This window comes from Colobus angolensis, unplaced genomic scaffold (genome assembly GCF_000951035.1).
Source record: "Colobus angolensis palliatus isolate OR3802 unplaced genomic scaffold, Cang.pa_1.0 Scaffold105, whole genome shotgun sequence".
In the NCBI taxonomy this organism is placed as follows: domain Eukaryota; kingdom Metazoa; phylum Chordata; class Mammalia; order Primates; family Cercopithecidae; genus Colobus; species Colobus angolensis.
Genome location: NW_012111475.1, coordinates 1,019,346 through 1,043,057, shown reverse-complemented (window position 1 = coordinate 1,043,057; position 23,712 = coordinate 1,019,346). Strand labels below are relative to the sequence as shown.

Sequence of the window (23,712 nt, the reverse complement as noted above, 5' to 3'; positions counted from 1 at the left end):
TAGCCAGGATAGTCTCGATCTCCTGACCTCGTGATCCACCCACCTCTGCCTCCCAAAGTGCTGGGATTACAGGCGTGAGCCACCACGCCCGGCCCAAAGTCTCTACTTTTAACCTCTACTGTAATCATGGAATTGATACACATTTCTGGGGGAGAGGAGGGAGGGATGTAGTATACACATATGACAAGTACCCACAGGCTTGTGGGGTTTCCATTTTCACTGGCAGGTACACTTAGGGTACTGCACAGGTGCTGTGATGTGTATTCACAGCATGTGTACAGTGTGTGTGCAGAGATGTATCTAAATATGTTGTATGTACAGAGATCTTAGACGCCATTTGGACAGCGCATGCACACTCATACAATGCATGTACGTGCACCCAGTGTGTGATTCTGCTGGGGGTTTGTAGGAGGGCACGTCACAGTCCTTTGTGTAGCTGTCATTCTGCCTTAACAACAGTTAAGTGCTGGGGAGGGAAGTGGAGTAGGATTTATTTCCCCTTCTTTAGAGATTGAGATGCCGAAGCCTGGAGAGGCTACATGCCTAGTTCCCCATGTAGGAAACTAGGCTTCCTTCTCCATGATATCCTGCTCACCACGTGTGAGGGGTGCAAGCACCGTGTGACACATGTGCACATCTGTGTGTACACACCAAGCACACCTTGCATATGTGTGTCAGCAATGCACAGGTATTTGAACAATGCCTTCGTATGTGTCTTTGGGTGCACAGAAGATCTACGTGATCTGCGGGTGATGACTGTGTGCACACATGCAAGCCTGTGTGTATACAATGAGAGGTGTATATGCATGCATACATAGGAGGAAATATGGGGGCTGAAAAGGTTGCAAAGTAAAAACAGCTGGATTCCAGTCCTGTCTCTGTTGCTGCCTAGCTGTGTGATCTTACACAAGTTGCTGAATCTCCCAAGGCTCAGTTTTTCTGTGTCATAAAATGAGAATGACACCTATTTCAGAAGAGCTGGGAGGAGCAGAGTTCGCAGACATAGAGCTCACAGAGCACAGTAGGCGCTCCATGCATGTGTGCTCTTTGAGAATGTATTTGTGTGCATGCGTGTGTGTGTGCTGTGCAGGCTGTGTATACGGAGCAGTATGTATCTGCAGAGTGTAGAAGTGTACGGGGACGCATAACGGGTGAGTGTGCATGTGCGTGTGTGTGACTATGCATGTGCTTTGTGCACACTGGGGGAGTGCCCAGGCTGTGGAGTTATGTGTGGAGTGGGGGGTGGAGGTGCACAATGGTGTGACTGTGGCATGTGTTTTGCATGCCATGTGTGCATGGGGCAAGGGGGCTGTGCCCAGGTGAGGCTGGAGTCGAGGGGCCTGGCTGGATGGAACTGGGTATCTCTGGCTGTCAATCCCGTGCCGGGTGGGGGTGCCCCCGCCAGTGGTGATTGAGCCCCCACTCTCCCACCAGGCCTGCCAAAATACAGCAAGACAGGGTGTAATTACCGGCACTTACCGCGGCCATTACCCCCCTCGCTGCGGCGCGTGACACACGACCCGTCAGCTCCGCGTTTGCACCATTAAGGGGCCTCATTAGCATCCCGGCTCAGAAGCAAAATTACCCTCACTGCTCATTTCAAGATGTCATCAATTTTAATTTAGGGCCCAAAGATAGTACAATGGGAAGGCCCTCCCCGGCCCGCCGCACATGGAGAGAGAGGAGGGGTGGGGGAGGAGACCGTTGCGGGGGAGTCAGGGCGGAGGGGTGTTGCATGAAGGGAGAAGAGGGGCAGAGGCAGGGAGTGGGGAAAGATGGGGCTGAGCCATGAGGGGAGGAAAATGTTGATTTTCCCCCCAAGAAATGTCCCCAGGATAGGGCCTTTGCTGGCACCCCCTCGAGAGGAAAAAGGAATTTCGGGCGGAACAGAAGGCATGGCCCTGACCCATCCACCCTCTCGAGGGCCATGTGTGGGCTAAGATATCTGGAGCCACATCATGTGCTAAACGCAGGGCCGACCTCTTCCCTTCAGTCATTCCTTTAATTCCTACAACATCCTTAGGCGGGAGACATTGCAATCTCCCATTACAGATAGGGAAACTGAGGCACAGAAAGGCTCTATCACATGGCAAGTCATGGCAGAGCCAGCGTTTAAATGCAATCTGGTGGTGGCTGATGCCTGTAATCCCAACATTTTGGGAGGCTGAGGCGGGAGGATGGCTTGAGCCCATGAGTTTGAGACCACCTGGGCAACATAGTGAAACCTAGTCTCTACAAAAAATACAAAAAGCAGCCAGGTGTGGTGGTGCGTGTCTGGAGTCCCAGCTACTCAGAAGGCTGAGGCAGGAGGATCCCTCGAGCCCAGGAATTGGAGGTTGCAGTGAGCTATGATCACTCCACTGCTTTCCAGCCGGGGCAACAGGGCGAGACTCTGTCTCAAAAACAAGGGGAAACAAGCAAGTCTGTTTGGCCTTGCTGCTCCCTGCCTTTCTGGACCCGACCTATGGCCTTGTCTTCCTGTCAATATGCCTGGGCCCGTGGGTGGGGACGAAGGTGACCGCCCACCCAGCCTCATCTACTGTCCCACCGTCCCCTCTTATCTGCAGGTACCCCCATTTGTCAGGCCTTTGCACACTCTGTGTCCAAGGCCTAGAACGCCCCTCACTCTCTTTTCATGCACCTTCCCTCTCCCCTCGTCAGTCTGGCTCCTCACAACCCAGCTTAATGTCACCTCTACTCCTTTTTCCGAACCCACATGGAATCATGATTGCAGGCTCACGTCTGCCTCCCTGTGCCCACCCCGTCACCAGGACCAGCTGGCCTTTATCCACCCACATATCCCCAGCTCCCAGCACAGGGCCAGCTCAAAGTGGGTGCTCAGGGTGTGCTGAGTTAATGAGCACCCACTTTGCTCCACAAACCCACTGCATCCCAGCCAGTCTTCTTGCCCTCAGGTTGAGTTAGGACTGCTGTCTGGACAGAAAGGGACCATGGAGGTCTCCCCACCCCACCCTCCATTGCTCAGATGAGCAGCTGGGGCTTAAGATGAAGTGGGCAGGGGCTCAAGAGGTGATATTTAAGTCTCTCTGATGGCACAAAAGCAGGTGTGCCACAAATGTTTGTTGACTGAACATTTGACTGTATATGAATAAATGAATAAATGGATGAAAAGCAGCACTCCTTGGCCACTTTCAGATCCCTCCAGGGACAGAAATCTTAGGCCTCACAGCAACTGGAGGTATCAATATTCCTGGGGCGTTTTCATTTTATAAGCAGAGGCTGGGCACACTACACACCCTGAAAGAGCCTCTTTTGGAGATGGAGAAGCTTCCCAGGCAGCTCCACAGACCTCTGGCTGGTGGAGATTTTCCAGAAGGCCTGGTTTGGGAGGTATTAGGGAGGTCCTTCTTGTCTTCTCGGTATTTCCAGCCAGCTCTGCCACCTCAGTCTGTCCTAACCCACAGTGGGTCTAAGGCATGTCCCTGAAGCCCATGAGCCTCAGTTTCTCCAAGTGTAAAGAAGGAGGCCATACCCCACTTCTCAGCTCTTCAGGCCACCATGGCATGAGGCTTGGTGACATGGCAGCAGGAGGGCAGGACCCAGGGGTGGAGGAGACAGGCCAAGGGGAAAGGCCAATACCCGCACCGCCCTCAGCCTGACCGGGTCCAGCCTGTCTTCTTTCATGTCTAAAAAGCCCCTAGCTCCTTGGCCAATGCAGGGATGAGAGGAGAGGGAAGGGCCCCCATCCTGAGCCCTGCGCCAGGGTCCTCGCTGGCGGCAGGCGCCACTCCCCGGCCTCACAGAAGACAGATCGCTCCCTTAATCACTCTGGAAAAGAACCCCAAGCCGATATAATATTATAATTAATTAATTCACTAAAAAGGTATTAAATTTCTCTCCCCCCTGTGGATATTATCTGAATTCATTGACCTTTAGAAAAATCACCCTCTAATTGTAACCAGGTCCAAAAGCATTTGCAGCCCGTCCCTTTTACATTAATAATATCTTCCCGGACTCAGCTCTGGCTGCTTAAATATTGTATAAATTCCACTGCCCCCCTCGGAAAGAACAGAGCAAAGAAAAAAGATGAGGCTGGAGGAGTCTGAGAGGGGGACGGGGCCTGGGCCCCGAGAGGTGGGAGTCCCAGGAGGTGAGGGGCAGGAGGTGAGGGGCAGGAAGTACACCCAGGTGCCTGGGAAGGTGCTCTCTAGCGGCTCCAGCTGAGCCAGGCAGCTTGAAAGACAGGGGAGACGCATGGGCTTTGAGATGGAGCATGGGGCATGGGTTGAGAGCACGAGTGCTGAACCTGAGGTTAGTTTTTAGGAGGCCATGTGTGTGTGGGCTGGGGGGAGAAGGTCTGTAGTATGTATCAGACTCTCAACTAAGTTAATGACGTCAAATAGTAAAGGAAGAATCTCTGCTTTGAACCATGGAGAATGGAAACACGACATTCCAAGCAGCACATTCCAAGGCCCTGCAACCACCTCCCGGGCTCCCACTCCAACTCTCGCCTCCCAGGCCCTGTTCTACCGACTGTGGAGCGGGCCGCCCAGCAGATGCAGTTGGACATGCAGAACTTCCTAAGGCTGAGGAGGTAGGTACTAAGGCAGGGCGAGCAGCTGGTGGGGACAGACAGATGCAGGAACTGGAGCTGAGGAGACAGCAGGGTCAGGGGCTGAGGTGCTGTCTGCATCCTCCACCCTCACCACCTCTGCTACCCCAGCAGCCTGGCTCCTGCTGAGGGCCCCACAAGGGATCTGAGGGAGCTACTGCTTCTCGTCCTTTCCTGCCTAGCTTTGACCTCTTTCTCTGCTTCCTCTCCCACTGTACATGTCTGTTTGTTCTGTAAGCCTTCTTAAAATGAAGGGGTTAGACAGGCTTATCCCTCCTGTGTCCACACCAGCCAATGTCCTTACCTGCCTTTTTATTTTTAGAAACAGGGTCTTGCTGTATTGCCCAGGCTGGGATGCAATAGCATGATTATAGCTTACTGCAACCTCAAACTTCTGGGCACAAGCAATCCTCCCATTTCCGCCTCCTGAGTAGCTAGGACCACATGTGTGCACCATCATGCTTGGCTAATTAAAAAAAAAAAAATAGAGTTAAAGATCTTGCTATGTTGCCCAGGCTGGTTTTGAACTCCTGGCCTCAAGCAATCCTCCTGCCTCAGCCTTCTGAGTAACCGGCATTACAAGTGCAAGCCACCACACCTGGCCCTACTCTGTTTTTTAAAAAAGAATTTCCAGGCTGGGCACAGTAGCTCACACCTGTAATCCCAGCACTTTGGGAGGCCAAGGAGGGCAGATCACCTGAGGTCAAGAGTTCAAGACCAGCCTGGCCAACATGATGAAACCCCATCTCTACTAAAAATACAAAAAAATTAGCTGGGCATGGTGGCAGGTGCCTGTAATCCCAGCTACTCGGGAGGCTAAGGAAGGAGAATCACTTGAACCTGAGAAGTGGAGGTTGCAGTGAGCCAAGATTGCGCCATTTCACTCCAGCCTGGGCAACAAGAGCAAAACTCCGTCTCAAAAAAAAAAAAAAAGGCTGGGGTGCGGTGGCTCACTCCTATAATCCTAGCACTTTGGGAGGTTGAGGTTGGCGGATCAACTGAGGTCAGGAGTCCAAGATCAGCTTGGCCAACATGGTTAAATCTTGTCTCTACTAATGTAAAAAATTAGCTGGGTGTGGTGGCGTGTGCCTGTAGTCCCAGCTACTCGGGAGGCTGAGGCAGGAGAATCACTTGAACCCAGGAGGCAGAGGATGCAGTGAGCCACGATTGCACCATTGCACTCCAGCCAGGGCAAGACAGAGTGAGACTCCCCCTCAAAAAAAAAAAAAAAAAAAAAAGAATTTCCTCCATGGACCTGACACCTGGAAAGGTGTTGTCCATCAAATAAATATTGCTAAAGGATGCATTCCCCTCTTATTGAATCAGAATCGTTCATAATCACCAGTCAGATTCCATTCCAGCCACAAGGTGAGGGTCCTTCAGGCTGATCTCAGAAACAGGAACACTTTCTAGTGGCTTATTGAAATACTGGAAGTAGTCCCTGGGCCGGCCTCAACCAAATCGGTAGGACTGCAGGACTCCTAGGCAGAATGGAAGCCACCCAGGCAGACAGCTTGGAATGTACAATGAAGCTGAGAGTCCCCCTACCCCACCAGCCTGGGCAGGCAACTGCCTAGTCCTGGCCCAGGGCACCCTCTTGTGGACAGAACCCCACTCACACCCTCTGTCCTGTCGAATGTACAGTCCATACTCCAATCCCAGAGGTAGTGGCCAGGCTGAAGGAGCCCAGGGGCAGGAAACCAGTAGGCAGGTGGAGGGGGCGATATCAGTGATCTTTTTTTTTTTTTTTTCCTTTTTAAACATGTTTTAAAACTTTATTTCTTTTTAGCAGACCTCTGCTAGCAGGAAGGGCTATCCATGATCCTGAAGGGCTGTGAGAGGAAGCAGGTGGGCAGCCCTCCACTCCACTAGGTGAATCCCCGGGGTGAAGTGGAAGAGCCAGTAGGGTCGGGAGAGATTTCTCAGGGGCCTGAAGGACCGGCCTTGGGACTTCCCGGAGCCTTCACCCCCCCGGCCAAGGCAGCCCAAGCCTAGATCATCAGGTGTCTCCCAGACTTCAGGGCTTGACCCAGACGGGGCTCGGAGGGGTTTCCAGGGCATGGGGAAGTCCCAGGCAGTGGGGTGGAACCTGGAACTAGAAGGAGGCGCCAGCGACCTGGCTGGTTCCACAAGGTCATCCCTGGCTCCATCTGACCTTGAGATTAATCCTGCAGCCTCCGCCAGCCCGGCCACCATCAGCGCCCAGCCACCCGGCCCATTTTCCTTCTCTCCCCTCGCACGTTAATTGCTCAACGTTGATTTGATCTCCCGTCCTGCATAGAGGAAATTGCCCTCTTAGCCATTTTCATCCTGGAATTTTTTTTTTTTTTAATTAGGCTCCTTCAGCCTCTCAGGGCGATGACGGGGAGCCATTTTGGTCTCTGCCTGAAGCGGCCATGGAGAGCGGAGGGGAACTGGATGAAGCCCGAAAAGCCCTCTCCCCGTTCCCGCCAGGCACCGGGGATCGAGCAGCCGCCACTCGACCCCTGACTGTTCCCAGCGCATGTCCCCTTCCTGGGCGAGTTATAAACACCAACGTCTCCAACTAGAGGCCGGAGCACTGCAGCCCGGAGGAAAGGCCTCGCCCAGGCCTCGCTGCCAGAGCCAGAGCGGGGCGGGGGGACCCGGGCCCGTAACCCACGCAGCGTCCTGGGCTCCCGTCTCCTCCCTGTCTAGCTTACGGGGGTCCCTTTCCCCAAAGCCCTAGCAGGACGCAGCCCCTCAGTTACCAGGAAGCCCGTCTGGCAGACAGAGGGCGAGCGCCGCCTCCAGAGCGCCCAGCTACAGCTTCTCCAACCGGGTGACCCAGAACAGGGGCGGGACAGAAGAAGCATGCCCCCCCACCCCGGGCCCAGGGTGCCTCAAATAAGCAGCTAAGGGCGGCAGACTTGGTTTGTGAGCAACCCGCTGGCCACATCGACTGGTCTCGCTCCAGCCGCCGCTGGAGGCGTGGGACCGGCGTGGCCGCGGCGCCACCTCGTGGTCGTGAGGAGGGACCGTGCCCCCATCAGCACCCAAACCCCTCGGCTTCCCGGGGCAAGGCTGAGGCGTGGGGACACCAGGTGACAAGCGTGTTCCCTCTTCCCTGTACCCCCCACCCCGACCCCCTCCAGGCAGCATCCGCACTCGGGGTTGAATCCTCCCGTTCGCTGTCAGCCCTAGACCCACTCCAAAGAGACAGGACCAGAGGGTACAAAGCACAGTGTTTACTAAAGGCACAAAGTGGGGGGTCGGAGGGCAGCTGCTCTTCCGGCAGTGACCCCTCCCGCTTCTGGCAGCCCCCGCGCTCACACCACCTGGTGGAGAGCTGTTAGCACCAAAGTGGGGGGTGCCCACCTGTGGGAGGGCCGAGGACCAGGCTGCGGGGCGGACCTCCTGCCATCTGAGTCCCAGAAAGGCAGGCCTGGGCACCCCCAGGACCAGTTGCCTCAGATAAGGAGTCTCCCCGACCCTCCAGCATGTCCTTCACTGGTAATGAGGGGTCAGGCTCAGAAGATAGGGCGTCTCCACCAGGCCCTCTTCTCACCTCTAGAACACCCTGCCCCTCACTGCCCCACGATTCCATCTCTGGGAGAGGGGCTGAAGGCCTCTTCCCACTGAGCCAGTCAAGAGGGCTGCCCTGGGGGTGCTTCTCCTGACCCCACAGGTTGCCAGACAGGCACTAAGTCCAAACAGGGGCCAACGGGGAGGAGGGAGGCAGGGCAGGTGGCTACTTCACACACAGTGCAGCCTGAAGGGTGGGAGGGAGGTGCCCCCAGCCCTCCCAGCCCCCAGGCCGGCCCCTGTTCCCTGGCACAGGGGCAGCCAGGGTCACAGCACATCGCCCTCCTCCATGCTGAAGCTGCTTCGGCGGCTGCTGGCCTTGGAGGCCTCGGGGGACATGGTGGACAGAAGTGGATCAGAGGCCAGCGGTAGCAGTGAATCATCCAGGAGCATGAGGTCCAGATCCTTCTTGGACAGGCTGGGGAATGGGGAGCCATGCTCTGGCGCCAGGGGTTCGGGGTAGCCCGGGGGACCCTCGTCCTCCCTGCCCCCAAAGCTCAGGCTGTGGCTGAAGTCCAGGTGATGGAATGGGGATGGTGGCTGGGTGGGCAGGGGCAGTGGAGCTTGTGGGGGCAGAGCTGGCAGCGGTTCAGGGTCAGGGACCTCAGCCCCCAGCATCAGGGCCTCCCCTGGGCCCTCTTCGCTAGGCAGCTCCTGCTTCACCACCTGCTGGGCCAGCTCAGCCATGTTCATGCCGGACGGGGAGGTGGTAGGGAGGCCGTGCACTCGAGCCTGCATCTCCAGCTCCTGCAGGGGAGCAGACAGAAGGCTGGGGAACACACCCATGGGTACCAGCCACCACCAGGACCCCTCCCCGGGCCTCTGTCACAGCACTTGCCCCTGCCCTACAGCACCCAAGACCCCAAGTGTTTCTGCTGGAAGAAAGCATCAGGTAGCTCTAAAGTCTAGACCAGTGTGTTTTCAGACTACAAGTGGTAACTCATTGGTGGGTTGTAAAACCACTGTAGTGAGTCTTGACCAACTTTCTGTTTTTTTAATTGAAATTGACTTGTCTAGACTAGACTAGAATAGAAATTATTAGAATGCATTGCATCTATTAAGGATGAGTGGAGCGTTCCTTCATGAAACTTTGATTTTTCACTTTGAGTGTGCCTGTGTGTGCTAGATTTTAATGTAAATTGTATCATCTACCATAAGAAAGAGAAACAAGGTGCAGTCCAATCGTCCTTTGTGTAAAGGGCCAGTCTCAGGTCTGAAGAGGACAAGAGGGCCTCAACACAGAGCCCGGACTAGAACTCTCAGTTCCAGCTGGTAGGGCTGACTCTGCCAAGCTCCTTGTTCTTTAGGTTGGCCCTGTGGAGATTCCTAGTGCCACCCACCAAATGATTCCAGCTCTCTACCTTCCAGGTACATAATAGGTTTGCATTTTCCTGCCTCTTGAGGTTAGAGTACTCACAGAGTGTGCTTGCATTGGCCAAGCCCATTGAACAGAAGTGACATGTGGCACCTTAAGAGTGACAATGGCTCTAAGAGCCAGCTCTAGATGTGCCATCAGAGAGCTAGGTCCCAGCAGCCTGGGTCCCAGAATGAGGGTCTCACAGAACAGAACCTCCAGCTGATATATGTTGCTTAAAGATGCTGAGGATTGTTTGTTACCAAAGCAAAACATCCTGACTTGATACATCCTCCTTCCTAATGGGCATCGTTCCTGTGTCTCCAACTTCAGAAGTCTAAGTACTGCCCCCCTGGGGCCAGGAGCCAAGTTAAGGGTCAGAGTTACCAAAGAAGTCCAAGTTCAGAACCAGACCTGGATACGGAGCCAGAGTTGCTTGTTGGTCATCTCCAGGCGGCGAGAGTGGTTCTCCAGCTCCCTGGACTTCTGCAGGTCCTTCTGCATCCTCCGGATGTAATCCACAGAGGCCTTGAGGATGGTGCCCTTGTTCCAGCGCACGTCCCTGCAGCAGCAGGCCAGGCAAATTAGAGGTGTATTACTCAGAAGAGTGGCCAAATCCTTGCCACTTCTCTGGTTGCAGTTTATGTGGCCTGTCCCAGTCTTACCCAGCAACCCCAGACCTAGAGATGGAGGTGGCTAATCTCAGTTTGCACAGAATAGGCCCTCCCTGGTGACTTCTGTTGCCACTGCCCACCTCATTAATCTCATGAAAACAGACAATTCAGAGCAGCCTTCTTCCCAAGACTACCAAGACCCCAGCCCAGCCTACCCTGGACTCTCAATCCTCCTGCCCCTCAAACACCTTTTTTTTTTTTTTTTTTTTTTGAGACGGAGTCTCGTTCTGTTGCCCAGGCTGGAGTACAGTGCAGTGGCAAGATCTTGGCTCACTGCCACCTCCGCCTCCTGGGTTCAGTCAATTCTCCTGTCTCAGCCTCCCAAGTAGCTGGCACTACAGCACACACCACTGTGCCCAGCTAATTTTTGTATTTTTAGTGGAGATGGGGTTTTGCCATGTTGGCCAGGCTGGTCTTGAACTCCTGACCTCAAGTCATCTGCCTGCCTCAGTTTCCCAAAATGCTAGGATTACAGACGTGAGCCCAGCCTCTTGTCTACCAGCCAAATGGCCTTAAGAAAACTTTCTCAGCATGACTCCTCCTCCAGGAATCCTCCCTTGACCTCAGCCTCACTTCCAGGACAGAAACTCATCTGTCTTGAGCTTTCCTGATTTGGGAGAGGGAGAGATCTTTTCTCAAATAGATGAACTTCTAGAAGGAATTCTGCTCCCAACCTAGCAACTAGCACAGGGCTGAGGGCAGATAATACTTGTCAGCTGCTGTCCACGGCAGACCCATCACCCTCCCCCTCAGAAACCTGCTCACAGGTCATTGGCCTTGGGGATCAGCATTCCCAACTCCTTGATGCGGTCGTTGATGTTGAACCTTCGTCTCCTTTCAACTAAAGGTAACAGATTCCAGAAGGAGCAATTAGAGGGATGGGGATCCCCCGCCCCATGGGGAGAAGTATCCAACCCAGGGAGGGGTGCTTCAGGGCAACCTGCAGCTTAGATTTGTCCTTCTAGGAAGTAACAGGTGACAGACTGGGATTTCTACAGGGATGAGGGGGTCCAGGGCAAAGGCCAGACACAATTAACAGCGCTGAAAGGTAGAATCAGCCCTAGTGTTGCTGGCAGCACAGCAAAGCTGCCTGGGGTAGGACTCTTCCCCGCTACACAGAACTCTGACGCCCCAGCTCCCATGCCTTAACCCAGAAAACAACCTGATAAACTGGGGGTTTCATGAATATCCCTTCCAGGAATCCTTCCCACCCCCTCCTAAAAAGGTATAGTGGAAAGACAGCACTAATAGACCCAGGCACCACTGAGTGACAGCAATGGGAGGGCTTAAGCCATCTGCAAGTGAATTGGCCATGAGCAGGGAAGCCTTCCACCTGTGCAGGTCAGGCAGTGGCTTTTTAGCCAGCCCAGGTGAGAACAAGGAAGAGGGAGGCAGGGAGACCGGGAAGGGCAAGACTCACTTAAGTTGTGATTGTCCTTCTTCTGCCGCTCCTTGGCCAGGGCCCTGCTCTCAGCATCTGGAGGCCAAAAGAGAAGGAGAGAGGAGCTGGGAGGGAGGGAGAAAAGGACGAGGAGTCGGGTATTCAAAGGCACAGGGATAGAGGGAGGCAGTACCTGTGAGCTCTCGCTTCTGGGTCAGGTCCGCAGGGCAGGAGCTGCTGGTGACACCCACCAGGGAGGCTGTGACCTGGGGGTCGCTGCTGTACACATTCAGGTGGCTGCTGGACAGGGGTAGCTGTGGGGTGAGGGGTGAGGGAAACCCATGAGTATCCCCCTGTCCACGGGGAGCCCCCTCTGGGGCCTGTCATCCCAGAATCAGTCCTTCCCGGGGACACCTGGAGTGTCAGAATTCACCTTGGGCCCCTTCACCCAGCAATTCAACCTGAAGGTCTGCAGAGTCCAGAGCTGAATAAGATGCATTCCCTGCCCTCAAGGAGCCCCTGGCCTAGAGTGGCTGAGAGAGTAATCCAACCAATAATACGTGATAGGGTTAGGCCCCAGGCATTATGGAAGCCCTAGAGCAGGTCATCTAATCAATTCTAGAGTTTCTGGACAGTTTCCTGGAGGGCATGGAACTCAATAGAGTCTGAGCAGAGATGTGAGACAAGGCACTCCGGGCAGCCGCCAGGGCACCAGCAGACAGGGCCGCTTGGCAGAGCATAATTCCAGCAGCTCAAGGGGCAGAAGTGGTGGGGGTGGAGGTGCTGCAGGCAGGGCAGGTGTATCTGGATCCCCAGTACAGTGTTTGACTTGCAAAGATACTGGAGTTTTGGAATGGGCAGCCAAGGGAAGTTTAAGCAGGAGTCTGACAGGGAGAGATCTGAACTCTGGAAAGATCTCCTGCCACAGAAACATGCAGAACAAATCACAGGCCCAGATACCCCACAGTGTACACAGGAACTACTAAAGGGACCAATCACTCGCACCCTCCCTCCCTCCTCAGCCCTCGCTGCCCCTGCTAGCTGTAGTTTTGGACCCAGCCAGTCCCGGCCAGCTCCTGCTAGGCCACTCAGCAATGTCACCAGGGCAGTGGGGACTAAGGATTGACTCCCCACCACAGGAACTGGGGACTTTCCCTCAGTGGCATGGGCTGGGGCCAGGATCAGGGTAAAAGGCTCATGCCCAAAGGCAGGAGTAAGCAGCTGAGATTCAGGAGCTCCAAAGAAAAGCGGGCAGGAGAGGCGCTGGCAATCCCACCTGCTCAGTTCACACACCTGTCACCTTTGTACAGAGCTTGCCCTCAACTTCTTCCCTCATCTAATCTTCCCACAATCCTGTGGGTAGAGAGCATCACCCCCATTTTGCAGCTGAGAAAACTGGGGTTTAGTACGCTTGAGGGATTTCCTAAGGTCACAGCAAAAGCCAGAAGCCAGGCCTCTTGACTCCAAGCCCAGCTCCTCCCCACCTGCCACCCCACCTCTGCCAGGAGACAAAGGAAGCTGCCAGAGGGAGTGTTCCTGTGGTTGGGGACAAGGCCAGCCCCAGATCACTTGCCCCATGGAGTGAGGGACACAGACAGGCTTTTGCCTGTTGGGCCCCAGGCTTGGTAAAGGAGGGGAGGCCCAGCCCAGGTCCCCAAAGGAACTCATTAGTTCCACACCTTCCTGTAGACACACTGTCCCTCCACTGATGCAGTGCTCTCCCTGCCTCCCCCTGCCCCTTCCCCAACCTGGAAACCTCCCCCACCAGGCCCGCTCCATGTCCCCAGTGAGCTGCAGGCCGGAGGCAGCTCACTCAGACCCTGCCTGAATGCCTGTCTCCAGAAGGCACTGGTGTAGACCTCTCTCATTCCACTTAGCACCAAACCTTTGCTCCTCCATATCTAAGTTGTGCTACTATCCAGTGCCACCAGGCAGTTTCTGGCCCCTCACTAGAACCCACATGGAAGCTGCTGGCATCTCCACCTCTGGAGGTGGCTCAGAGACAGGTGTGGGAGTGGCATCTTCTCTCATTATGACCCTGACAAGCACAGCAGGGTTTCTAGCTGATCCAGGACACATGCTCCCAGAGAAAAATCTGTGAGAAGGGAGGTCATGGCCAGCTCTGCTGACTTCAGGCCCTACTCTGAAGCCCCATGGTGTGCAGAGGCTGAGCTGAGGCACATCCTTCTTGCTTCTTAATTCCTCTTGGCCCTGGCCCTTGTCACATTATTTAGTGAAAATGACTGTTATCTCTACAGAAGCATGCCAGCTCTGCCCAGTGAGAACCCTGTCTCCAGCTCTCTCCAGGCTCAGAGCCACTGTGGGTGCCCCCCTCCCTAGAACCCTTGCACACCCACCCCACCCTGGCCAGCAGTACCGTGTTGGGCATCTGCATTTCAGGATTGATGTAGCCAAGGACATCGTCCAGACGCATAATGTTGTCAATGACATCATCAAACTGGAAAAGAGAAAAGTCCATCTGGGGAGGGCCCACCAGGAGATGGGCAGGGGAAAGAGGCAATGGGACAGCCATTGACCTGGAGGGACCTTGGAGCCCACCTCACCCAACATACTTATCTGGGGAAAGAGAAAATAGGCCCAGAGAAGAGATGAGCTGTCCAGGTCCCACTGGCACAATGTGAAGCCACGGTTCTTGCCAAGGAGTCTACCCGCCCAGGGAGCTTCCTTGATCTCACTTCTGTCTCTGGCTTGGGGAGTGTGCTGGGCTTTCCCAGATATGCCTTCTGTTTCTCCCTAGCAGAGCTTTTTTTTTTTTTTTTTTTTGATAAGGAGTCTCACTCTGTCACCCAGGCTGAAGTGCAGTGGAGCGATCTCAGCTCACTGCAATTTCCGCCTTCCTGATTCAAGCAATTCTCCTGCCTCAGCTTCCCGAGTAGCTGGGATTACAGGTGTGCACCACCATGCCCAGCTAATTTTTGTATTTTAGTAGAGATGGGGTTTCACCACGTTGGCCAGCCTGTTCTCAAACTTCTGACCTCAAGTGATCTGCCCGCCTCAGCCCCCCAAAGTGTTGGGATTACAGGTGTGAGCCACAGCACCTGGCTTCCTAGCAGAGCTTTTGAAAGTAAGGATGGCGTTTCCTCTGTGAGGCTCCCTGAAGGCAGGGCTGTGTCTCCCCCGCTGAGATTGGGGCTCCCTGAGGAGGGCTCTGTCCCCACCTCAGACTGGGGCTCCCTGAAGGTGGCACCCCTGCTTCTGCCATTAGACCGTGAGTCTCAGAAGCACAGCAGTGGGCATGAGCTCTACAAGCAGCACGGCCACTGGCCAGCTCCTCACTCACCTCCCTCTCAGGGTTGGAGCCAATGTGCAGCATGGCCATGGGGCTATTGGGAGCACTGTTGCCAGCGGAGGAGGACAGCACGTGTCCAGCTCGCACTCCTGGGGAGGCAGCTGGTGGGGGCTTCGGAGAGCCCTGGGCTGGGCTGATGTGGGCGGCAAACTTGTTCCCGTAGGTCTCGGACAGGTACTCCCGCACCTTCTGATGCTGTGACTGCTGCAGATGGTAGGATGTGGGATTCTCCAGGTAGGACTGCACCTGGGATGGGGAAAAGGCAAGGGCTCTAGGGGAGGCTGGGACCAGTGGGGACAGGGGAGGGGCAGGCCAGAACAGGCCCTACCTTCAACACCTCCCCAGGCACAGGTGGTGGCGACTGGAAGTGGACGGGGGTGTTGATGGCCGGGGTGGGCGGCCCCCCGAGCTGCTGCTGTTGCTGCTGCTGCTGCTGCTGCATGTAATGCATGACAGCCTGCTGCTGCATGCGCTCCCGCTGCTCCTCCTGCTGTGCCTGCTCCCGCATGAGCTGCATGCGCAGCCCTATGCGTGATGCCATGGTGGCTGCCGGTACTGGCTCCCTGTGGACAAGAAGGGGCGGCAGGTATATGAGGTATGTGTCCTCCTCAATGCACAGAGGCTGGCAGGGATCGCATCCATTTTACAGGAGAAGACACCGAGCCCTGAGAGGGGAAGAGATTTGCCCAGGGTCGCTGAGCAAGCGGGTGACAGCTGAGACATGAATCCAAGTTTCCTGGTTCCTGGACCAAAACTGAAGGTTCTGTCTTCTTCACTCATTGCAGTTGGTAAATCCCAAACTCTAAGAGTCAACCTCCACTCCTCTCTGTGTCACGCCCATGTCCTGATCCTGTTAGATCTGATCTCAGATCCATCCTCCTTTGCTGCCACAAGGTGGGCCCAGGCTATCCCGGGTCTTACCCGGAATCCCGCAGGAGCAGCCCAGTATTCAGACTGCCTCCTCTGGCTTGCCATCGGACGTTCTACTGGCAACTCAGTAGAGCAACTCATTTAACTCCTGTTCAATCCTAAGTCAGATCCTGTCCTCCCCTCTGCTCACAACTCCCCATGGCTCCCACCTTCCTCAGGGGAAAAGATAAAGTCCTTACCATGACTGGAAAGGCCCCCTAGGATCTGGCCCACCTCATGTTCCCCTTTGACCCCATCCACCAGCTCTCCCTCTTGTTTTATCTGCTCCGGGTGCATCCTCCAGGCACTTTGCAATCCCTGAAACATCCCAGGCATGCCCCCACCTCAGGGCCTTTGCACTTGCTGTTCCCTCTGCCTGGAATGCTCTCCCCCCAGATGACATCATGGCTCACTCCTTCACCTCCTCCAAGGCTCGTATGTTACCTTACAGAGACCTTCTAGGACCACCCTATTAAAATTACAAAGTCCCCCATCCCCACTCCCTATGCTCCTTCCCTTTTATTTTTATTTTCCTCCATATCACTTATCACCATCTTAAGTACTATGCATTTTTGCCTAGCTGTTTCATTCATTGTCTGTCTCTTTCTTACTGGGAATGCAAACTTCCCTGAGGGCAGGCATTTTCTGTCTTTTTCACTGCTATACCCTGGGCCTCTGGCCCAGGACCAGGGACATGGCAAATGCTGAATGCATGTGTGAAGAAATGTATCTTATTAGTGAGCCAGGCAATGGGGATACAACTGTAGTTTCTGAGCTCATGGAGCCTACAGCGTAATAAAGAGAAAGGCAAGGCCACAGGCTTAGGAGGGCCTGGATGGGGAAGGTCACTTCCGAGCACCTGGCACTGCCAGAGCCCAGAGAGGACTTCACCACCCAGTACATCAGCCTTAGTCTTCTACAGGTCTCAGCGGGATAGGAGTGACTTAAGCCCCCCAGCCCAGTCTGGAAGGAAAGACAGGGAAGAACGAATCCTACAGCTGGGCCCATTCTGTCCCTAGCTCATTGAGTGACCCTGGGTAAGTGACCCTGGGTAAGTCCCTTCCCCCTCTGAGCCTCCATCTCTCCATGCACAAAATGAAAGGGTTGGACCCAGTAATTTCTAAGGTCCTCCCCAGTTGAGACAGGCTGAGACTCTGAGAGATGCAGGGCTCCTGAGTGTGTCCAGACCCCATGAAGGTCCTGACAGGGGCTGGAGGGTCCCATCTTGGGAATATTGCAAGAGGCAGTATGACTTTGTGGTTGAGCAAGGACTTTCGAACTGAGAAAATATGGGCTTGAATCCTAGTTCTGCCACTTCTTTGCTGTGTGACCTTGGGCAAGTCACTTAACCTCTCTGAGCGTCGATTTCTCATTAGTAAACAGTCTCTGCTTCAGAAGATTGGAGCATGATATGAAATTAATAGGTCTTGCACAGCATGTAGCACCTGGGAGGCTGAGTGCGTGAGACATAGATGGGCACATGACTGGCAGGCAAACTGATCAGTGTGGACCAGAGGCCAGAGCTGCGTCTCAAGTTCCTAACAATGAGGCCCAGACCTCAGTGGGTGAAAAAAGGGAAGCAGCAAAGGCTGACATGTTCTGGCTAATGCCAAACAGTGGACTTAGTCAGCATTAGCAAAAAAAAAAAAAAAAAAAAAACTGGCAAATATTCAGTGAAAATCACCAGATCATAGAAATAATAATAACTTGCATTTATTTGAGCATTTACTGTATGTCAGGCAATATTCCAAACTCCTTCACCTTGAACAGCCCTATGAAGTAGTTCTGCGTATTACTCTCCTTTTATAAATAAGGAGAAACAGAGGCACAGGAGATTAAGTGTCTTTCGGCAGTGAAAGGGACAGAGCTGGAACCCAGCCCCAGGTAGCATGGCCTCTGAGCCCATGCTGGGGAGGAGAGGGTCTCCACACAGAGCAGGGAGGAAGCTTATTGCAGGCTGCCTGGCTGCCAGGCCCAGGAATGGAGCCCATGCCACCTGACTGCCAGCCAGGGTTCCTCCCACCACCACTGTGCCTTCCCGACAAGGTAGGAAGGCAGGCAGTGGCCCTCACCCCACCCTCCTTCCTTCTCTGCCCCTCTACACCATGAATCAGTAAAGGGGGCTGTCTCAGCGCCTTGGGTCTCTCCGCCAGCTCCCAATGGGGCAGTCCCAGAAAGAAAGGAGCAGATGCCCACCACCCCCTTCCCATCCTGCAGCAGGAACACAGCTGCAGCCTCCACACATGCCTTCACCCACCCCCTTCCTATGCTGCTACAGAGGGGTATCCCTATCTTTGTACCCCCACTGCCCACCACACACACACTAGCCCTACAGATCTCATAGGCTCTGACCCCAGCCCAGCCCACCCCCTCGCAGCTGTACCCCCTACACACCCATCCACACGGCACTGGGTCATCCCCCCAACCCTTGGGGACAATCTGACTTCAGTTGGCCCTGGTGGGGGTGTGGGCACCGGGCCTGGCAGTGCCAGCCGGCACAGGGAGGGCTGGGGGAGAACGATCCCCTTGTTTCTCTGACAAAGAGCTGAGCGTCTGGCCTGGCCTCGCCTGGACTGGAGTTGGCTTTGCTATGAGGAGAGCCTGGGCTGGGCCCTGCCTCTCACTGGCTGGGCCAGCCTCAGTTCCCTCATCCGCACAATGGACTTGGGAACCCCTGCCCCACCGCGCCCTGCCAGAATCTGGGTGAGCCTCCCGGGAGAGGACGTTGGAGAGGTGGACACAGCAAGGTGTCTGTGCATCAGTGGGTGTCAGTAGCCTTAGCTACCGTCCCCTGTCCTCTGACAGAGGCTGGCAGGGTAGTGAGGCTCCCCATCCCCACTGCTGGAGCTGTCACACCCACAGAGCTTGTCCTCCAGTGAAACTTCAGTCCTCTCCCCTGGCCCCGGCTGCCAACCTGGGTTGCTGAATGTGGTGTGGGTGGGATGGATATGGGGTAAGGGAGGGGCCTGAGGGGATCAGAGAGCAATGGGGGTGGTCCAGGATATGCTGGTCCCCCCACCCTCAGCCTCCAAGCATGCCTACTCACTCTCAAACCCTGAGGGGCCACTCACAGCCTCCCTTAACACCCAGTCTGGCCAGGAAGAACTAAGAGAATGGACGTGGGAGAACCAAAATGTCCCTAGCCCCACCCACCATCTGGCCCTTCAGACCCACCATGCCTGGCAAGGGTCCACCGTGTGCGCATTCAGTAACACTGGGGGCCTGGAGTGCCTACTGCATGTACACACCAGGGATGGGGCATTTCCCTGGAGAGCCATCTCCCTGCCCCTCCCAGGTAACACTCTCCTCCTAAAAGGAAGGGTTTGATGCCCCAGAGAATCCCTGCCTCTCCCCATCGCATAGCTGTCCCCATCCACACCCCCAGGACCCTCCAGCTGCCTCCTGCTGCTGCCCACCCAGAACCTCTCTGCTGACTCCACCTCAAAGCCCAGACTGGGTTCCAGCTTAGTCATGTCCAAAATGAGTTCTGCAGTCCCACAGGCTCACTGCCCCTACTGGCTAGGTGACTTCAGAAAGCCACTTCACCTCTCTGTGCTTTGCTGTCTTCCTCTGTAAAACGCAGCACCTGCTAATCACAGCATCTGCCTTTTGGGGCCATTGGGAGGATTCAAGGTAAGTGTGTGGCAGTCGCTTCATAACCAGGGATCCCAGTCTCCTCTGGTCAGGCCATAGCTGGTTTCACCCAGCCTGTGTGTGGGCTTTGCCTGTCAGTCATTTACACCTTAGTATGAACCAGTCTTGTTAGAGCCGTACCTGAGGGAAGATGCGGGCACAGGGAGGAGAAAGACAAGGAGAAATCACTGGTCTCCATGAGAGAGGCAATGAGAAAGAGGAGCCCAGAAGAGAAAAGTCTCAGATGTATGAAAGAAGATATCAAAGATATAGCACTGAGTGGACAAGGTAACCTGCAGAATAAAAGGCACAGCTTGAGCCCACGAAGCATGAAATGGTGTATGTGTAGAAAACAGGACGATCATAGTACCAGCCGCTAAATGCTTCGTGAATGATTGCCACGGGTCAGGGCTGGTCAATGTGCTTTTCCTAATGTTAATTCTGTTTTTTCTAGTATTGTCCCCATTTTTCCTGGAGGAAACCAAGGCACAGAGAGGTGAAGGAACTCACTCAAGGTTACACAGCTGATTAAGTAACAGAATGGAGATATGATCCAGGCAGCCTGGTTCAAGCCCCTACTCTTTAACTACTATTCTGGGCTCTCCCAGCACCCCAAACTGTTCAGAGTTGTTACCGCTGGGGAGGGGAGTGGGAAGGGGTGATGGAGGGGGAGGGATAAAGAGGGATTTTTATAGTTCCTCGTTCCACTGGAGAAGCACTCAGCTCTTACAGTGGGAATATGTGTGACTTGTGTGATTCTGTTAACAGGAGAAAGGAAGCACAGCAGCTTCTGGGATTTATGGGGGGCCTGACCTGCTTCCAGTCATGTCCACAGGTGGGTCACCAATGGGAAGGAATCCCCTCAGCTCCACCTGGGCTGGCCCAAACCCTGCCATGCTCGGTGCAGTGGTCATTAGGCCAGGCGTGGACCCTGGGTGAGGACACCAAGTGGCCAGCAGAGGCACAGAGCCAGGGCCAGCAGCCACTGAGCATTTGGAGCTGGAGGGCCAGGGCCCCACTCAGGTTCTACCACAGTCCCAGACAAGGGTTTCTTGGGGAGTACCACCTTCATGCAGTGCCCTCAAACTACCCTCAGCTGACGCCGGTCCATTCAGTGGCTTGCGAGGCCTGAACTGCCTTGGGGATTTTTCTGCCCTCTAAATGATCCTTTAAAACATGGAGCAGGAAGCTGAAAACACACTCCATGATCCATGGATTCCACACCTATGCATGCCCAACAAAAAAGCATCCACGTGCTCACCAAAGCACATATACTAGAATGTTTGCGTGTATAGGAGCCAAAACTGGAAACCACCCAAATGTCCATTAAAGAAAGATAGATAAAGAAGTGGTGGGCCGGGCGCGGTGGCTCACGCCTATAATCCCAGCACTTTGGGAGGCCGAGGCAATCACTTGAGGTCAGGAGTTCGAAGCCAGCCTGGCCGACATGGTGAAACCCCATCTCTACTAAAAATACAAAACTTAGCCGGGCGTGGCGGTGCGTACCTGTAGTCCCAGCTACTCGGGAGGCTGAGACAGGAGAATCACTTGAACCCGGGAGGCAGAGGTTGCAGCGAGCCGAGATGGTGCTACTGCACTCTAGCCTGGGCGACAGAGTGAGACTCCGTCTCAAAATAAATAAATAAATAAATAAATATTGAAGTGGTGGTACATCCATACAATCCAATGCTACAAAGCAGTGACGGCAAATGCACTATTGTCACACATGACATAGATGACTCTCGAAGACATAATGTTAACAAAAGAAGCCAGACACAAAAGCATATACAGCATGCTCTGCGTATATGAGTTCAAAAACAGACAACAGTAATCTACTATGTTAGAACTCAGGATCCTAATTACCCTTGGGGGAGTGCCTCGGAGGGGGCACAAGATGGCTTGGTGGGTAAGGAGATTAGGAAAGTTCTGTAATTTGATATGGGTGTTGGTGCCATGAGAGTGTCATATTTACAATAATTTGTATAGCTGCTCCCTTACAATTTATAATTTTCTGTATGTGTGTTCTCATTTTAAAATCACATAAGAATGAGGGTGGACCGGCCTGGCATGGTGGCTCACACCTGTAATCCCAGCACTTTGGCAGGCCGAGGCAGGCGGATCACTTGAGGTCAGTAGTTCAAGACCAGCCTGGGCAACATGGTGAAACCCCATCTCTACTAAAAATACAAAAATTAACCAGGTGTGGTGGCACATGCCTGTAGACCCACCTGCTTGGGAGGCTGAGGCAGGAGAATCGCTTGAACCCGGGAGGCAGAGGTTGCGGTGAACCGAGATCGCACCATTACACTCCAGCCTGGGTAACAAGAGCGAAACTCCATCTCGAAAAAAAAAAAAAAAAAAAAGAATGAGGGCAGACAGTAAATAGTTTAAAAGAAGAGTTAGGTAAACTACCTTCACCAACACCATCCCTTCCCCCAAAACCCCCCCTTGCCCAAGTGTGTCTATGACTTTAAAATGCCTTTGGTACCAGGCACCTTCAACACAACTGCCAGAGCATACCTTGGTACAACCTCTTTGGAAAAGCAATTTGGCAATATATGTCAAAGCCTTGAAAAATATTCACCAGTCCAAGGAAGTAATCATAGATGCAGAAAAGGATTTTGTGCATAAAGATGCACTTCACATTATACAGAAAAAAGTCAAAACTAACCTCAATGGCCAGTTATAGGATAGTTAAATCAATTATGGCGTGTCCCTCCTGATGGACTGCTATACTTACAATAAATAACATGGGGATATGTCAGGTGACAAAATGTAGGATGTAGGGGGAATTGTATATAAAATCTGATCACAATGTAAAATATGTATAGAAAAACCTCTTGGGAGGAAATATACAAGATTATTACTGATTTCTTTGGACGATGTAACCATAAGTATTTTGTGTGGTTTTAAAAGCCTTTTGGAATGTTACTCTTTCTCTATAATGAACATGTATATCTTTCTAATTGAAAAAAAAATATGTTATGCTAACAGCTAATGCTTACAGAGGGCTTACCTTGTGCTAGGTACTCAAAGCACCTATGTAATTATCACAATTATTTCATGATATGAGTGGTGTGGGTACCATTATTGTCCCCATTCGAGGAATGAGGAAACACAGGCCCAGAGAGGTTGTCACTTGCTGAAGGTCACAGAGCTAATGAGTGGCAAGGCTGGACCCTGGCAGTCTGGCTGCACCGCCCCAACCCTGGGGCTGGGAGTTTGGCCTCAGTCCTGCATTCAGGGTGAGGGCGGCCACGTTTTGTTTCAGGAATTCTCACTGAAGAAGTCTCCCTGCGATCAAAGAGTTTCAGCAGCTGATCTCTTTCATCCAGCCCAGGCGCCAGAGGGTGTCCGGGATGATGGAACAGTCTGGAATCCCCAAACACAGGCAGAAAAAAAAATTCTACCCTTCCTCAAAGAGCAGAGATAATTTCCTGTATTCCCAGAAAAACATATGTCTGGCGGCTGAAACAACAAAGTGTGCAAGCCCAGCGGCTGGGAGGCCTGTTTAAGCCATTGATGACGCTCTGCACCTCTGTGGTCGGAAGAAGTTTTCTTCTGATTCAGTCTGTTACACACTCTCTCTTGTGGGGGAGCTGCCCGGTCAGTCCTGGGGAAAGAAACTGACTGCTAAAAGAAGGCTTCCTGAACAGGTGCGAGGTTCCTGGAGGCAAAGGAAGGACTTTGTGGCCTCCTAGGAACCTTTCAGCCTTGGGAAGGGAAGAGAGGAAAAAATACCAAACTTGGGGTTTTTCTCAGCCCTCTCTGGCAGAGGAGGCAGCAGAGGAAGTTCTGATGAACTAGGAAACAGAACAAGGACATCACATAATCCTCATGGACAAAGCCATTCCAAATTATGGAGGTGGTCATGAGTCACTGTAGGGCCTGGGGAGGGGGCATCAGATGGCCCAGACCCAAACAGGGTGAGGGGTGGAAAGGTGTCCTACAACTCCCAGGAGCCAGCAATCCTGCCCATATGATGCTGTGGGAAAGGCCAAGTGCTTGGGTTCAAGTCGTAGCCTTAGACTGGACTCAATTGTCTGGGCATGGCCTCAGTCTCCCCATCAGTCAAGCAGGGCTTGCCAGCTGGGGCCACGTCTCCCTCAGAGCAGTTGTGCTCTAAGTGAGGAGGCTGGGTGTGGAGGTTGTCTGCAGGTGTGAATTTGTGGGCAGAGGGGAGGTGTCACCATTCTGATCACTGTTCAATGTTCCTCCATCCAGGCCCACTGGGGGCATCCCTGCACAAGTTCCTTTGGGGAAAAGGGTCCCATCCATTCACCCATTCACACACACACACACACACACACACACACACACCCCATCACACACACC

At 53.7% G+C, this 23,712-nt stretch overlaps 1 protein-coding gene across 4 annotated transcripts in view; it reads right to left on the bottom strand.

Annotated features, from left to right (window-relative positions):
• Positions 1-7,764: 7,764 nt before the first annotated feature.
• The window catches only part of TFEB (transcription factor EB), a 59,808-nt gene continuing 43,860 nt past the window's right edge, over positions 7,765-23,712 (bottom strand). For 3 of the 4 annotated variants that reach the window (XM_011943854.1, XM_011943861.1, XM_011943871.1), the window contains 8 exons: positions 15,164-15,398; positions 14,827-15,081; positions 13,903-13,983; positions 11,719-11,839; positions 11,565-11,621; positions 10,910-10,985; positions 9,885-10,032; positions 7,765-8,863 (listed from right to left, as the gene is read on the bottom strand). In XM_011943854.1, coding sequence (XP_011799244.1) covers positions 8,384-8,863; positions 9,885-10,032; positions 10,910-10,985; positions 11,565-11,621; positions 11,719-11,839; positions 13,903-13,983; positions 14,827-15,081; positions 15,164-15,398 — 1,453 coding nt within the window. In that variant the 3' untranslated portion in view covers positions 7,765-8,383. The remainder of the gene's footprint in view (positions 8,864-9,884; positions 10,033-10,909; positions 10,986-11,564; positions 11,622-11,718; positions 11,840-13,902; positions 13,984-14,826; positions 15,082-15,163; positions 15,399-23,712) is intronic. The other variant, XM_011943881.1, reaches the window with a different exon arrangement.